General features: G+C 40.5%; 1 protein-coding gene across 12 annotated transcripts in view; it reads right to left on the minus strand.

Annotated features, from left to right (window-relative positions):
• Positions 1–14,990, minus strand: part of UAP1 (UDP-N-acetylglucosamine pyrophosphorylase 1) — a 30,462-nt gene extending 15,472 nt beyond the window's left edge. For 4 of the 12 annotated variants that reach the window (XM_081491512.1, XM_081491509.1, XM_081491503.1 and 1 more), the window contains exons 1-4: positions 14,747–14,990; positions 9,758–10,094; positions 2,583–2,787; positions 200–375 (exon numbers count right to left, since the gene is read on the minus strand). In XM_081491512.1, the coding sequence (XP_081347638.1) occupies positions 200–375; positions 2,583–2,787; positions 9,758–10,037 (661 nt within the window). In that variant the 5' untranslated portion in view covers positions 10,038–10,094; positions 14,747–14,990. Of the gene's footprint in view, positions 1–199; positions 376–2,582; positions 2,788–9,757; positions 10,095–10,451; positions 10,569–11,487; positions 11,688–14,746 lie in introns of all 12 variants that reach the window. The other 8 variants (XM_081491510.1, XM_081491504.1, XM_081491501.1 and 5 more) reach the window with 4 other exon arrangements.
• Between the last annotated feature and the right edge of the window lie 675 nt (positions 14,991–15,665).

The raw sequence follows: 15,665 nt of genomic DNA on the forward strand, positions 1-15,665 counted from the left end.
CCATTTTTTAAAATCACTGACAAATTTACTTATATTAAGCAAGATATTAATTTTTGACATCAAAATCACCATAGTGAAAAAATCAAAACTTAATCAGCTACACTATGTAAATCAACCATACTTCAAAAAAAAAAGAAAAAAGTTAATGAATTGTGTTAAGTCCATTTCTATTCACCATTAAGTAAGCACAGTTACAAACCTGGAGCCATAGAAACCTTATTCTTCTCTTCCAAAATAATTTTCCCATCAAAACTCATAGCAGGCAGCATTCCTTGCTGGAAAAAGATTACATTCTCTTTCTTTAAACCAAAGTACTTGTGCTTTGTGAAGAATTCCTTTGTAGATTCCATTGTTCTGCCACTGGTCATTATATACCTTGCAAGAGAAAAGCAGATCTTCTAAGCAATAATGCTATGAGAATTAGGGCAAAATAAAGTTTATTTCCTAAGATAAAGAAAACTTTTGAGAGCACTGTTTATTGTTTTAACTTCCTTCATCCTTTTCCTGAGTAAGGCAGCATTAGTTGCTACCCAACGGGAATTTCTTCTAGTAACTTCATTAATCCTTATGTATAAAATAAATCTGTGGCCTCTCCTTGGGGGCTGGCCTGCTCCCATGTTTCCAGAGTATACTATCTGCTGCCTATTTTAATAAAGTTTTGCTGCTTGAGCTGTAAAATAACTCTGTAACACAATATTAAAACATACCTCCTGTAACAGAGAACTTGCAACAGAGAGGCTCAAGAAAACATTTCAGAACTCTGTGAAAAGTATATTCTAAGTCAAAATCTCTCCTATTCTAATAAAAGGGATAAAGGCATAAATGCAATACATTCTAATTACCTCTTATGGTTCTTTCTACTAAAATTTTGAAATGAAATCTGGGCTCTGCTCACCTTTTATTTACAATCATAAAAGTATAAATATATACTCTGCTGTCACAAAAATCCAACCCATGCCAATGTAGTAAAAGAGAAAAAAATTCTATCTAAAATTGTAATTAGTGACTACAATAGCTTTTGCCCTTACTTACTGAAATGTAAACTATGTGTAAGTAGGGATTTTTATCTGTTTTGGTTACTGATATATTTCCAGCACCTAGAGGCAGGTACTCACTTAATACCTGTTAAATGCAAAAATGAAGAAAATTGTAAATTTTCCCAGCACAGTCAGTATCTGCCTGATTAACAAATTATCCTGGATATTTGAACTCTGGTCACAGAAACTTTGGGTATCATGATTCAAATGAAAAGGGACTAAACTGTTCCACGTAAGAAAAATAAATTCTGAGTTGTGAGGAGAAAGAAAGAGAAGAAAATCCAACATGAAAATGGGAGACTAAGGCTTCTAAGTAGAATTTTGGCCACTTAAAACACAGATGTCCCTCAAAAGTCCCTAAGGGAACCAAGATGAAAACAAAAAAACAGTTCACAGCTGGCCAATACCCTTCTTAAGAACTAGAAAAGCTGAGGTAATTATAAAAAGCCTATTTTTAAAGGCATCAGAGAGCTACAAAAGCAACATGGATTAGAACTTAAAATTTAAGATAGTGAGAATCTTTCAAAGGAGACCTTCCTTCGGATACACAGCCACCTTTTCTTGGGGGTATTTGCTGATCTGGGGCAAAGGCCAGTGGTAAGGAATCTGAGCTTGGATCAGGCAGGACAGAGAAACCAGCAGAGCTTTTGTTAGTCACCTGGGGCTAAAATAACAAGATTAGTGACTTCAGAGATTTCAAACACACAGCTGGTTTCCCCCTCAAAATATGACAACTTTCAAAGCTGCTTTGAGAAACAGATTCAAGAGCTAAACCAAAACCTTTTAAAAAACAGAGCAGAATTTCCCATAATCTCTTGGTGTTCAGAAGATGAACAATGGCTGAGATAGGCCCTGGGAAGCTGGCGTACAGGCAGAGACAGAATCCAAGTTTGGCCCACAGCAGAGAAATCAGTGAGGCTTTCAGGTATGGTTTTGTTTTGTTTTGGGGCGGGGGGAGGTGGGGGAGGCAAAAGGGTGGGGTTTCAGGAGGACAAGATAACCCAATACTTAAGGACATGAGTTTCTAGAGTGAGAGAACCCACTGAGTACCCACAGCAGTGACTGGAAACAGATCCATACGTCATCATGAAATTTCAGTTACTAAAGATAAGAAGAGACTCCAAATGCTTTCAGAGGAAAAAGGGAGAAAAAAAGACTGAGAATCAGAATGGCAACAGATCTCTCAAAAGCAATGCTGGAACAATAGACCAATGCCTCCAAATTTCAGAGGGAAACTGATTTTCAAATTCTGTATATAGACAAACTACCAATCAGTATGAAGTTTATAGACTGAGAGAACCCTCTGAGTATCCAAAGGTACTCAGGTAAGGGTTAAAGCTGGAAATAAGTATATACTGCTCATTAAGGCTATAGTGATTATCTACCTAGCTATAATACATATTGATTTTAACATAAAAAGTACAGCTCCCAAGAAAATCTGCAGTAACAAGAAATACCTCTGCTTATGAATAAAGTATATATCCATTTTGAATATTATAAGCCAATATATGTTCAGACACTCTCCCATAATGAGATATATCTTACCATGGAATGATGCATTTGTTGCCATGATATTTTTCAGCTAACTGCTGAAGCTTCAGGATACGCTCTGCTTGAATCTGAAAAAGTGTCTTATGGGATGGCAAACCAACATCATACATCCCCTTGGGATATGCAACACCGAGTCTTGTCCCCTGCCCACCAGCTAGAAGAAGAACTGCCACTTTGTTCTGAGAAATCTGGAAAAGTCCTAAAAAAGAATACACTTGTATCACTCTATAATTCAACACTTTAGGGTTACACATACAAAGGTAGCTGCAAAGAGTCACCCTAACTGCATAAGGCATAAAGAACAAGGAATTCACAAGTAATCATGGATGACTACATTGTTAATAAAAACATTTTTATTATTAAAAAATGAAGTTTATATAATCCAACCAAATACCAGACAATTAATAATACACTGTAATGAACCAATAATTGTTATTCTGATAAGGTTAGAAGGCAAAGGACCAAGAGACATTGCAAATGTTTTATAAGCACCTAACAACTTAATAGTTGTGGCAGGAAGAAAAAGGATAGAAGATCTCCAGACTTCAGGATGAACGATGATGCTATTAAATCACCTCCAGCCTACAAATCAATCAATAATAACTGATTAATCAATTAGCAGGTAAATATACTAGACAAACTACCATCCAGTAAATGGAAAGACAAGAAATCCTGAGTTGGGGAAGCAGTGTAGAACAATGGTTAAGAAGCCAGGCTCTGAAATCAGGACACCTGGGTATGACACCAAACTCAACAAAATTAGCTTAGGGAATGTGCCTGCAAAAGGGCATTAGGACACTTTGAGGGATGATAGAAATGTTCTATATTTTGATTGGGGTGGTAGTTTTATGGATGTATAAATTTTTTAAAAAACTCATAAAACTAGTGCATTTTATTGCATGTAATCATACTTCAATAAAATTGTTTAAAATGCCTTTTTTTTTAATGGTCCATCTACTGCAGCTCAGAAGGATGTGAAACAGAGTTCTTTTGAAACTGCAAGTGAAACAATAAAACTAAAGATGTTATTGAAAGACAGAGGCTCTCAGTTTGGATTTGAAAAAACAAAACAAAAATAAATCTTGCCATATACCATTTCTAGGAACTACCTCATCTCTCTAAGGTGGACAGTTTCAGCACCAGAAGGTAGAATAACCTGTGGGAAGAGGTAACATATAGAGTGGATCTCTGAGAAGCTAGAAAAGCTGTAAAAGGTCAAATGTGATAAAGCAATGGTTGATAGGTTTTGTTCTATTTTCTGAATTTCATACTTTCATTAAACTTCTCAGAAATTCTATGAATGAGGCAGGTCACCATCCATAATTGTAGGTCAAGCCAGAGGGGGCAGTGTTGGCCAGTATCAATTTTTTTTTTTTTTTGTCTAAATTACCAACTTTATGCTTTATGTGTGTGTGTGTGTGTTTTGGTCTTAACATGTTTTTGATATATTGTGCGTGTGTGTCAGTCACTCAGTCATGTGTGACACTCTGTAATCCCATAAACTGTAGCCCACCAGGCTTCTCAGTCCATGGAATCTTCTAGGCAAGAATGCTGGAGTGGGTAGCCATTCCCTTCTTCCAGGAGATCTTCCCAACAGAGGGATCAAATCCAGGTCTCCTGCACTGCAGACAGATTCTTTACCATCTTGAGCCACCAGGGAAGCCCTAGGCTTTCCTACAGTTAATATACTAGTACATTGTGAACTCAGAGAAATATTCTTAATAAACCTAATATAAAATCAAAACTATCCTGATTCTACAATCTGTCTTCACTAGTAACTAAGCATAGCCAAGGATATTATGCAGGAACTTTCTGGCAATTTTTTCAATCAAAAAATTTTAAAGCACATTAGATATTTCCATAATTTTCACCTTTGATATGAAACAGAGAGCTTAGCTACCTGAGAACTAATTTTCTCTCTTTCTTCCTTGCTTATGATGAGATTGTCCTTGTTTTCTCCACAGCATTTCACTGTACCCTATTAGAGTTTGAAAATAAAATATCAAGAGTAATGCTAGACTCCAGTAATTATTATTGTAACTATAAGAGGTAAGTATAATTTTCCCCTTTTTAGACATAATAGGCTCAGATGAGTTAAGGATCTTGCCCAAGGTCACACAGCTAAACAGTGTGAATCACGATTAGGACTTGACTCCAAGGCCTATTCACAAACACTACACTGCCTCCAGCAGTCTCTTATCATATCCAAACATATACCAGATATATTATACAGCACCATAACTTTTAGATGCTGTATAACTGTCATTCCTATTGCCTTCTTGCCCCTCTTTCTCATTTCCACTGAATTCATGAGAAGTTGTGCTTCCTTTTCTTAAATATCTTACCCATCACCCTACATGGAAAAGTTGCTGAGGTGGCCAAGAGCCCACATTCTCCAAAATTTGTCAAAGACTGAATTTCTAACAGCTAGCCACAACTATTATAATGAATTATAACACAATTCATAAATATTTGTGATAAAAAGGTGTCTGCATTAACTTCTTCCTGTTTATACATCTGATCATGAGCAGTCAGAGAAAAACAAGAGGAAAGAAAGCAGTCCCTAGAGCATGAAAGCCAGCTGCAATTCAAGAACTAAATGCAGCCATAGCTGTTGTTAACAATATCAAATCCTGCCAAGCTGAAGTATTCATCTACTTGATCCATGTTACTGCAATAAAACTGCATTGTTTATCAAGAGTGTGTAATGCATAAATTAGTATCTGCTTTATGACAGAACAAATACTTCTTGAAATTAAGTGGGCCAATAAAATTCTGTAAGCCTCGTAGTTACATGGCAATATACATGATTTCAAACTGTATGTGTCATGACGTTAATTCTATACAGGCAGCACTGGACCTATTTGAAAAATGTTGACTGTTTCTATAAACAGTCTTAAAACGTACTTAACCCATGTGACAATTAGGAAATTATGAACTTTTATTTCAAAGCTTCCACAAAAATATGGGAAAAAAACCTTGAAAAGGACATTACTATATCATCCTTCCCATCTTTTCATTATATGACAGGAGAGTTAATTACCTTCCCACAGAGGTCAGAACCTAACACACATCAAATCACAGGTTTAAAAAGAAAAGTGGAAAGAAATCAAGCCAGAGTGAGCAATTTCCAGGACACGGGTAGAGCTCTCTCCTCAGAGAGTCAGGCATGTGGGCCCAACAGAGTCTGAACAGTTTTCCTAGTAACACTTACAGCAAAAAGAGAGGAGTTTACAGTAGCCTCTCCCAGGTCAGCTTCTTCCTGGATAACTTCCTGCTTGGACTAGTTCCTCTCAAACATACTCTTTGATTTGGGCATGTGCCTGAAACAAAGAGGCTGGCACAGGTGCCTCTGAAACAGAGCATCGTCAGAATTTTCTGTCTAAACTGTCGGCACTACTGGGCAAGGGGTGGGGTAAATAGGCTAATCAACTGGTGGAAACAAAGAAAGACTATACAAGAAAGAGGAGGTGTTCTAAGAGCTTAATTTTTAATCACATTTCCCAGGTTAAACAATTATTTTATAGATTAACTATTTCCCCAAAATATTAAGAATGAAAAGTAGACTAATAAGGGAAATCTCTATTTGAACTGGTTTTAGATACTGGGGGATGATTATAAATTTCATTAGGTATAATGATGACATTGTAATTAAGGGAAGAAAATGTCCTTATACTTAAGAGATGCATACTAAACTTTACGAGGATACAAATAACATAATGTTTGCAATTTGTCTTAAAATACTATAGCAGAGAAAAATAAGAGGGATATATGAAGCAAAATTTTGAAAATTAATTAAGGTGATATATATGTGGAATTTCATTATACTATTTTTTGCCCCCAAATATCTATTTCCAAATACGCTTGAAACTTCTTCATAATAACAAATTCTTAGGCAGGCTACATGACTATACATAAACTATGAACCTAATGTATGTGTGTGTATATAAGAAAATACTATAAAATATTACTAGTGAGTATCTCTGGATTGTGAGACAGCAGAGATTTATCTTTTTTTTCTTGTAATTCTTAGTATTTTCCAACCTCTCCAAAATATGTGTGACTTTTAAAATAAAACAAATATATTAGAAATATCAGAGCACTAGATTTCAGAAAATGTAGAGGAAATAATGTTATTAATACATTTTTTCTAAACAATCCATTTACTTTTCTACCACAATGCTATATAAATTAATTTTTTAAATGTCTCATAGGTAAAAAAAAAAAAGGCTAACACTGACTACTAATTTATTATAACATAAAGTTAGAAGATTGCTTTGTGTTCAGTTTAAGCATGGGTTGCTTTTAATAAAGAATGGAATTTTTTAAGCAAATATATTTTTCCAGAGTAAGTATCCTTTCTAAAATAATATTCTCATCAAAGCTTCTAAATTACTTCTTTCAAGATCTGAGCTTTATAAGATAGAGATTTTCCAGACTCCTCTACATTTCATTTTCTGTGCTTCAAGAATTAAATTAAAACAAGACTCTCTTCAGTAAGGACCACAGTGGTCACTTACGTATTCATCCTTCAGCAAAAATTTTCCACCCTAGGTGTTAAAATGTCTAATGTCAATAGTCACCAGACACTTTGAAATTACTGTAGAATGCTTTTACTTTCCCTATCCTGGGGCACTGGGATGGGGCAGGGACAGCAAGGGTGTGGGGGGTGGGCAGGGGTGGGGCCCAGTTGTCTTTGATACAATTATCAGTAATCTACTGTCTGAAATAAAGCATCCTAATCTTTGCAATGGAACTCTCTTTCCTTAGATAACTTACTGATGAAACTTCATTTTGTTACGAATTTTGCACACATATGGTAGTTTCTACGCAAAAAGGATGTAATGTCTGTTCCAAAGTCTCCTCCACCCGTACTCCTGAAGCCACAATTAACTATTGCTCCCTGGACAGTAAGCCAAAAGGAAGTTTGCTTTGTACTTTCTTATACTAGACTTGCTTGTAACCGTTCTGGATTTTAATTTAAATGAAAGGTCACTGAGCTTGTTCCATAGATTCCAACAAAAAGGCCACAGTGAAGACTCAAAGTATAAGAAGTCTTCATTGCTGCTCATGGTCCCCATTATACAAGGTCAAAGTTTTCTTTCCAAAGAGTTAACTCTAAGACTTGATCCCCATAAAACCACAAGGAGAAATATAGGCAGCCGGCATACCAGAGGGTAAGAAAAGGCCTTGTGTGGCTTTTGGTCTGAAGTAGAAGCCTTTCTGAAACCCAGGGAGGGAGAGAAGGATTAATGAATCCAAAGTTAGTGAGGGTCAGAGTGTCACCACAGTCCTCCATTCAGAAGGATCCGTCTGCAAGTCACTCTCACATCTTAGTGGCAGGGCCCTGTTCTAAGCGAGAAGTTACATTAGACACTAACAAACATTTTAAAATCTGAAAGGGCCCTCCCTGTAGATCATCCAATTATTTCAATGTTTTTAATTTCCAAGCCCTTTTAAATAAAATCTCAGGTATCGAGCTTTATTTATGTATCAAAATAAGTCAAAGTAGAACTACACCTGGAGTGGGGACATGAAAGAGATGGAGACCTACCTCTTTAGCATCTGTTCCTGCCCTTCCCACATGAAACAGTCGCATCAGCAGTCAAAACCCTAGAGGTCTTTGGAATACAGTTTGAAACAGAATAAATCTGTAAGCCCAGAGAAAGATGTGAAGATAATTGCAGAGAAGAAGGTTGATAATGGTAGTTATGTTTCTTTTCTGGGAAGATGCAGAGAGTGCCAAAGAGCAAAAGACAAAATAAAAATAGCCACAGTGTAGTGTGAATACAGGCTATAAATCATATCTATAAAAGTAAATATGTATATTACCAACTACTAGGTGGCAATGTTGGCAAATAAAAACATAGATATGATGAGGTTATCAGCAACTTCTCTACAGTTATTTCTGTTACTTTGATATTATTAATATTTTTGCCATAAAGTAATGTTTTTTAAAAAGGAAAGAAAAGCATTAGTCCAGCCTGTTCTTTCTACAGCTGAGGAAATAAGGTCCAGATTTGCCAAGCAGCATGGACAAATACTCAAGGGCCTGGGCTGTATTAGTCACCTGTACTTACAGAGTAGTAGATTATAAAAACCACAGTTCTTAACACCACCAAAAGAAAAACTAAACTTTAGTTATTTTACCATTTTCAAAAGCAATCACTAGTACTCATTATGGGAACAGATTTTATGATACGCTTTAGAGGAAAAAGCACTGGAGTAATTCAGGAAACATTTATCAATCAACTTGTAACCGCAAAATACTGTTCTAAATACTATGGATATACATGAACAACTAGGACATGGGCTGCTCTTTAAAAGTTTACATTGTGACAATGAAGATAGACATAAACAACCCTTATTATAAGAAAGAATGAAAGAAAAACGTGGACAAATAACTCCAGCCTGGGACACTGAAAAAGAGGTGATGGACTGAACAGTATGTGTGATGAACAATGGAGAATGAATCACTGCACTACACAGCTCCAGGAGATGGGTAGCCTCACAAGGAGATCCAGTCACATAGAGAAGGTGCAAAGGCCAGACGAAGCTAAGGACAAGCACCAGCAAAGGCATAACAGAATATTCAGAATGTTCATAACCCAATGAATTATGGATTCCAGCTGAAATGTGTGGGGCAGTAGAATCGGAGAGAAACATAAAAGACAAGACTAGATACACAAGCTAGAGCTGGGTTAGGGAAGGTTTTTGGAGTAAGCCAGCATAAACTGAAACATGTAGCTTGTGCTCCAGGAAGGGAAATCTAATAGTAGTACAAATAACCAGACAGGAAAGAGACTGGAGTTAATTTCGGACTTGAATGAGAAAAACCATGGACTAGGCACGTGAGTTTGGGTAAACTCCAGGAACTGGTAACGGACAGGGAAGCCTGGTGTTGTGGTTCATGGGGTCGCAAAGAGTCGGACACGACTGAGTGACTGAGCTGAGGCACCAGAAATGAAAAGAGAATGGAGGGACTGGCAACAGGAGCCACCGCAGCATCCTGGTCACACAATCTGTCACTTCCGGATCAGTCACCTGGTTTAAGGTCTTAAGGAAGTCAAAATATTAATGATGTGACTCAAGTTACTTTAGTGGATTTAAATCCATTAAATAGTATATCTCATAAAAAACCTTACAGCAAATCTTTCCAGGCTCAGTACCTTCACTTTCCCAGGCCTGCAGCTGATCTTGATCCCTGGTGGCACTGCCCAACACCTCTCGAGGGACAGGTTCCATCTGTGCATCCACTTTCTCTGGCTGGGAGGAATGGTTAAATCCTTCAATGGCCTTTTGGAAAAATAAGTTCAGCTCCTGGAAGTTCATGGCCTGGAGCTCCGCATACAGTTCTACCTGTTGGGCCTCCTCCAACTCATTCCAGAAGTCCAGCAGGTGTTCCTGTCCAGCTGTGGACAACCTGAGTTTGAGGTCATTGACATTCATAATGCTCTGGTAGTCAAGTTTTGTGATAATGGAGGTGTAATTTCTGTACCTGTAAATCTGAAAGAGAAAAGGAATCAACAGCAGGTCAAAGTCTGATACTGAAACCTAAAGAAATTTTTCCTGCTAAAAATAAGTACATTAAAAAAAAACTTTGAGAGTTCCCTGGTGGTTAAGACTCAGTGTTTTCACTGCTAGGGCTCAGGTTCAATCCCTACTTGGGGAAGTAAGATCCCGCAAGCAGCACAACAAGGCCAAAAAAATTTTTTTAGTAACATTAAAAAAAATAATAATTAAACACTTGATGTTAACGGAAATTTTGCTTTTCCATCATGATCATACTCATAAGAAACCAAACTTGTAAGACAATGCTAATTATTCTTGTATACCAGGCACTGCACCAAGTACTTTGCTTACATGGTCTCATTTTATTTTCAACAACTCTCTTCCTAGGTGGTGTGGTAGTAAAGGATCCACCTGCTGATGCAGAAGACGCAAGAGACACAGGTTCAATCCCTGTGTCAGGAAGATCCCCTGCAGAAGAAAATGGCAACCCACTTCAGGATTCTTGCCTGGAAAATCCCATGGACAGAGGAGCCTGGCAGGCTACAGTCCACGGGGTCGGAAAAAGTCAGACACCACTGAAACAACTAAGCACAGTACAGCACAGCCCACATGGCCTTTCATCTTTGCCTGTTATATAGCAATTTATTCTTGGCTATCCTGGGGCCCTGCCCAACTTGAAAACTGAACATAAATATTTACTGGGGTAGAAAACAAGAAATAAACCAAAAAAAGACATAACTTACCTTTTATGCTAACCTAATGAAGTGTTTTACCCTGTTTACTGAATAGGAAATGTCAACCCATTCCAGTATTCTTGCCTGGAAAACACCACGGACAGAGGAGCCTCACAGGCTAAAGTCCATGGGGTCACAAAAGAGTCGGACATGACTGAGCAACTGAGCACACACACATGACATAAATACTACTATTATCATTACTTTACCGGTGAGAAGAACAAGGCACAGAGAACTGACTCATGGAGCTGGGGCGTGAATATAGGCAGTCTGATTTCAGGGCTCTAGTTGCCTCTTTACACTCCTCTGACCACTAAACTACTACTGAAAGAATACCTAACTGCTTAATATTTTCAACCTTTCTCCTTTTATCTCTAAAAGCAGAAATAGAGAATTCAGAATACAACAATACCAAGGAGACAGAAACACCTACAGTCATAAAAAATACAATTTTATCTCAAAAGCAACTTCTGCAAAGAAGGAATAAAATAAGTCCACCATCTTTACCAAGAATTGAACCCTAAAGGACAAGCGATATACAAAAAACAATCAAGGCATAAGACAATGCTTTTTAAGAGTATTCCATGATAATCCAGCAAAATGTTAAATTGCATACAATAAAAAGAGAATGAGGAAATATTTAGTCTACTCACCTAATACAGATAAATGCAAGAGAAGACAGGCATTGTCCAGAAACAGTTCACAAAGGAAGCATGATCTAGCTGTGCCTCAAGGGTTGAGCAGATTATATAGATAAGATCAGGAAATAAGTGAGCTTCCCAAGTGGCTCAGCAGTAAAAACCCATCTGCCAAGCAGGAGACGTGGGTTCACATCCTAGGCTGGGAAGATTCCCTAGAGAAAGAAATGGCAACCCACTGCAGTATTCTGTGTAGGAAATCCCATGGATATAGGAGCCTGGCGGGCTACAGTACTCAGCGTACAAAAAACTTGGACATGACTTAGTGACTAAAAACAACAACAACAAGGAAATAAGCAGAGCCTGGTGTCCACGAGAAGTAAATATGAACAGGACAGAAAGCAGCAAGAAAGTTAAAGTTTTATGTAGAATGATGGGAAATGATTTACGGTAGGGCTAACGTGTGAAGAGCCCTGAAAACTAAGCAAAGGAATTTAGATCTAACCGAATAAGGAACAGGAAGCCAACACAGATTATTAACAGGGCCGGGCCACCATTCTTTAGAGACATGAAAGAAAAGAGCATGGCACAAAAGAGACTGTTAAGGAGAGACAACTAGAAGCAGGAAAACAAGTTAAAAGACATCTGCAGGTATGAAAAACCAAAGAGGACCAGATTTGTTGCAGAAGAAATAAAAGTGAGAAGGATAATTTGAGACATACTGTAAAGAATCATCACTGCATTATAATTACTTACCTTAGATATAAAGGATCATCAATGCATTATAATTACTTAACTTAGATATAAAGGACGGAGGAAAAGTAGTTATCAAAGAAAAAGCCATCTTTTCCTATAAGAATAGTAAAAGGTAGTTCAGAGAAAAATTCTGCAGCTCAGTTAAATTGCTTTTTTTCCCTGTTCCCTTTTGCCAGTAAAGTGGAATTAATAATCCTCCCTACCTGATGAAGACTATTAAACATCAAACACCATTTACGAACTCAGGTTAAGAAAACCTACATCTGGGTGTACCCTGAAGGGGCAGTAACAAAAAACGCTGAGACATACAGAAACACAGTTCTAACTGCTTTATAGACAGCTGTTCACTTAATCCTCAAAACAACCCTTAGGTACTGTTATTGCAATTACTTTACAGAGGAAGAAACTGAGCTACAGAGATAACTTGCCACAGTCCAAAACCAGGAGAGTGATAGGACTCAAACCCTGACAGCCTGACTCCTAACTGCATGCTCTTAACCATCATGAGGTATTGCCCCTCAGGAGAAAAAGACTCTGTTATCTTTGTGTAGATGTCTATGTGTGTATGTGTGTGTGTGTAAAACAGAGAGATGGCAAGAAAAAGAAGTAATTTGGACTTTCTTTGTTCAGAAATACAGACACATTTGATGTTCTTATATCTGACTCACTGTGCAAAACTGAATTCATATGCCATCATGGAAAAGGAAGAAAACGTGCAGGACAGTAGGAGAGGAACTTCACAGGATGAACCAGATATAACCACTTCCATGCCACAAAAAGTGTAGCACTTCTTCCATTAATTCTGATAAGAGGTGCGTGCATGTGTGTAATGGTAAGCAGTAGTGAATAAGAGACTAGATTAGGATTTTTATTTTGACAACCAAAGTCTGAAAAAGTTGAAGATCTATAAATTATGACAAAATTTCCTATATGCCCATACCAATGCATCTGCATCAATAACAATGACATATTTGTAGTAGTCCACCATTATCAAATATAAGTTTGGTGGTGGTGGATTGGTGGTGGTCTAGTCACCAAGTCGTGTCCGACTCTTGCAACCCCATGGACTGTAGCCTGCCAGGCTCCTCTGTCCATGGGATTCTCCAGGCAAGAATACTGGAGTTGGTTGCCATTTCCTTCTCCAGGGGATCTTCCCGACCTAGGAACCGAACCTGGGTCTCCTGCAGTGCAGGCAGATGATTTACGAACTGAGCTATGAGGGAAGCAAATATACCTTTATTGGAATTTAAACCCTAGCATAAAAGATATCTGGCCTTCCCAGGTGGCTCAGGGGTGAAAAATCTGTCTGCCAATGTAGGAGGCACAGGTTCAATCCCTGGGTTGGGAAGAATCCCTGGAGAAGGAAATGGCAACCCACTCCAGTATTCTTGCCTGGAGAATCCCATGGACAGAGGAGCCTGGCAGGCTACAGTCCATGGGGTCCCAAAGAGTCTGACCGACTGAACACATGCAGGCAGGAATACAAGATATCTAGTACTTCACGCGCCTTTTCTGCTCCTATCTCTGCTGCTGTATTATGCCTCCCAAATTGGTAAGTAAACCTCTCAAACCTTTAGAAAGAAGGCCCATAACCATCGAATCGTATAAATACTTCACAGCACAGCATATTAAATCTTTTTTTAGCCTTAGCTGACGGAGCCAGCTCAGCAACAGTGAAGGAATAGAAACTGCCTTCCTTTTCCTAATTTCACCAGAAAGACCTTAAACTAAAGGCACTACATAATAACATATACACAGTATCATAATCACTATTACCTGGTTTCAGATATCATAAGCCACGTACAAGTAAATATAGCATAGGGTCAGGCCAAACTTAATAAAATCTTCAGGAAACCATATGTTCAGCACATGTGTGCTCTAAACCCTCCAATCCCATCTTTCTGCTTGGCCAAGCCACGGTAAAGCCAGAAATTTCAACTCTCTCCCGTTACCAGTATTAAAACAAAAGTGGCAAGTAGGTTTTGTTCCACTCTCACGTCCTCCACAGGTATCTCGAATCCTTACTGTACCGTCAACGCTTTCAGAGTCTTTTCCTCATATATTCAAGACACCCCAACTCGCTCCCATGGGACAGTTCCAACGACTTCTCCCCACTGTAGGATCCCACCTCAAGCTTCGCCTAAGTCCCTCGCCTGAGAACCTTAAGGCCCCCATCCCAGGTCCAGGTGAGGCTCCACTCCCCACCGTATGACAAACCCCCGATTCCAGACACTGCCCATCTGGGGCCCCCTCACGCTAGCACTCCCAGACAGGTAGCCCAGGCTGAGAAGCGCCGCGGGGCGCAGGAGGCGGTGTGGGTGTGAGGCGGACTCTTCCGCGTGTGCCCAGACGCCGGCTCTGTGCACGTCCGTGCACCGCGTGTACACGTCGCGCGCGAGGCCTTGGAAGCGCGTGCGTGGCGGCAACCAGACCTCCCCACCGCCCCAGGTCCCGAATCCCGCCGTTGACTCCAGAATGGCGGGAGAAGGAGACAGCGGCTGGGCTGGGTGCCCCTCACCTCTCTCGGCGCGACCGCAGCTCCGCCCGGCTCCGGCTCCTTCGGCGCGGCCGCTCATCTGCGTCCAGCGCCAGCTCCTCATATATACCTTCATCCGGGGGGCCGGGGCGGCGGGGCGGGCCGGCAGCTGGGGCCAGGGGGAGCGCCGGCCCCGGCCACCCCGCCCCTCCGTCTCCGCGACGAGTGGCTGCCGTGCGGGGAGGAGCCGCAACCACCCTGCCCGACACGTCAGCTCCCTGAGCGCGAGCGACGCGGCGATCGCGGAGGCGCGCCGGGAGCGGTGGGGCGGGGCCTCGGCGTCACTCATTCTCCGGCCCAATGGGGACGGCGCGGGGGCCCCCCTCAGCAGGCGGCCCCGCCCCCAGGGCCCGCGACGCCTGGAAGGGCGTCGTTCGCGTCCAGTGGAGGGGGCGAGGCCCGAGGCCCGCGAAGGCAAGGCTGCCAGGTTCTGAGCGCCCTGACTTCACCGCGTTGTCCCCCGCGGTCCCCTCCCGTGGCTCCTAGTCAGCCCAGTGGACCCGCGGCTCGGGGCGTTCCCCTCCTTTCCCGAAATGGGCCGCAGTTAGTCGGGGAGCTGTGTCATCGGGTGGCGGATTTCCGACCGCCCACACAGAGGCTTGCGAAAGCGCGTCGGCCAGCGTCTCAGCGCGGAACACCAGGGGCGGGCCTGGCGCGCCCTCTGACCTTGGGCTGCTGTTTCGTCTCGAGTTGGCCACATAGGCAGGGCCCTGACCGTCTTTTCTGTTTTATCGTGGTTTAGGTCCCAAGCACGTGAAGCAGGCCCATTTACTTTTGCATAAATAAGCACACACACAAATAGGAAATGCAAGCAAATGTATTAGGTAGCCCGAGGAAATAAAAACCACGCCATTGAGACTGAGCCCCACGTCAGCTTTGTGTGACTGTGGTCTTAACCTCC

Source organism: Giraffa tippelskirchi, chromosome 5 (genome assembly GCF_054371585.1).
Source record: "Giraffa tippelskirchi isolate mGirTip1 chromosome 5, T2T-mGirTip1v1.2.pri, whole genome shotgun sequence".
Classification (NCBI taxonomy): domain Eukaryota; kingdom Metazoa; phylum Chordata; class Mammalia; order Artiodactyla; family Giraffidae; genus Giraffa; species Giraffa tippelskirchi.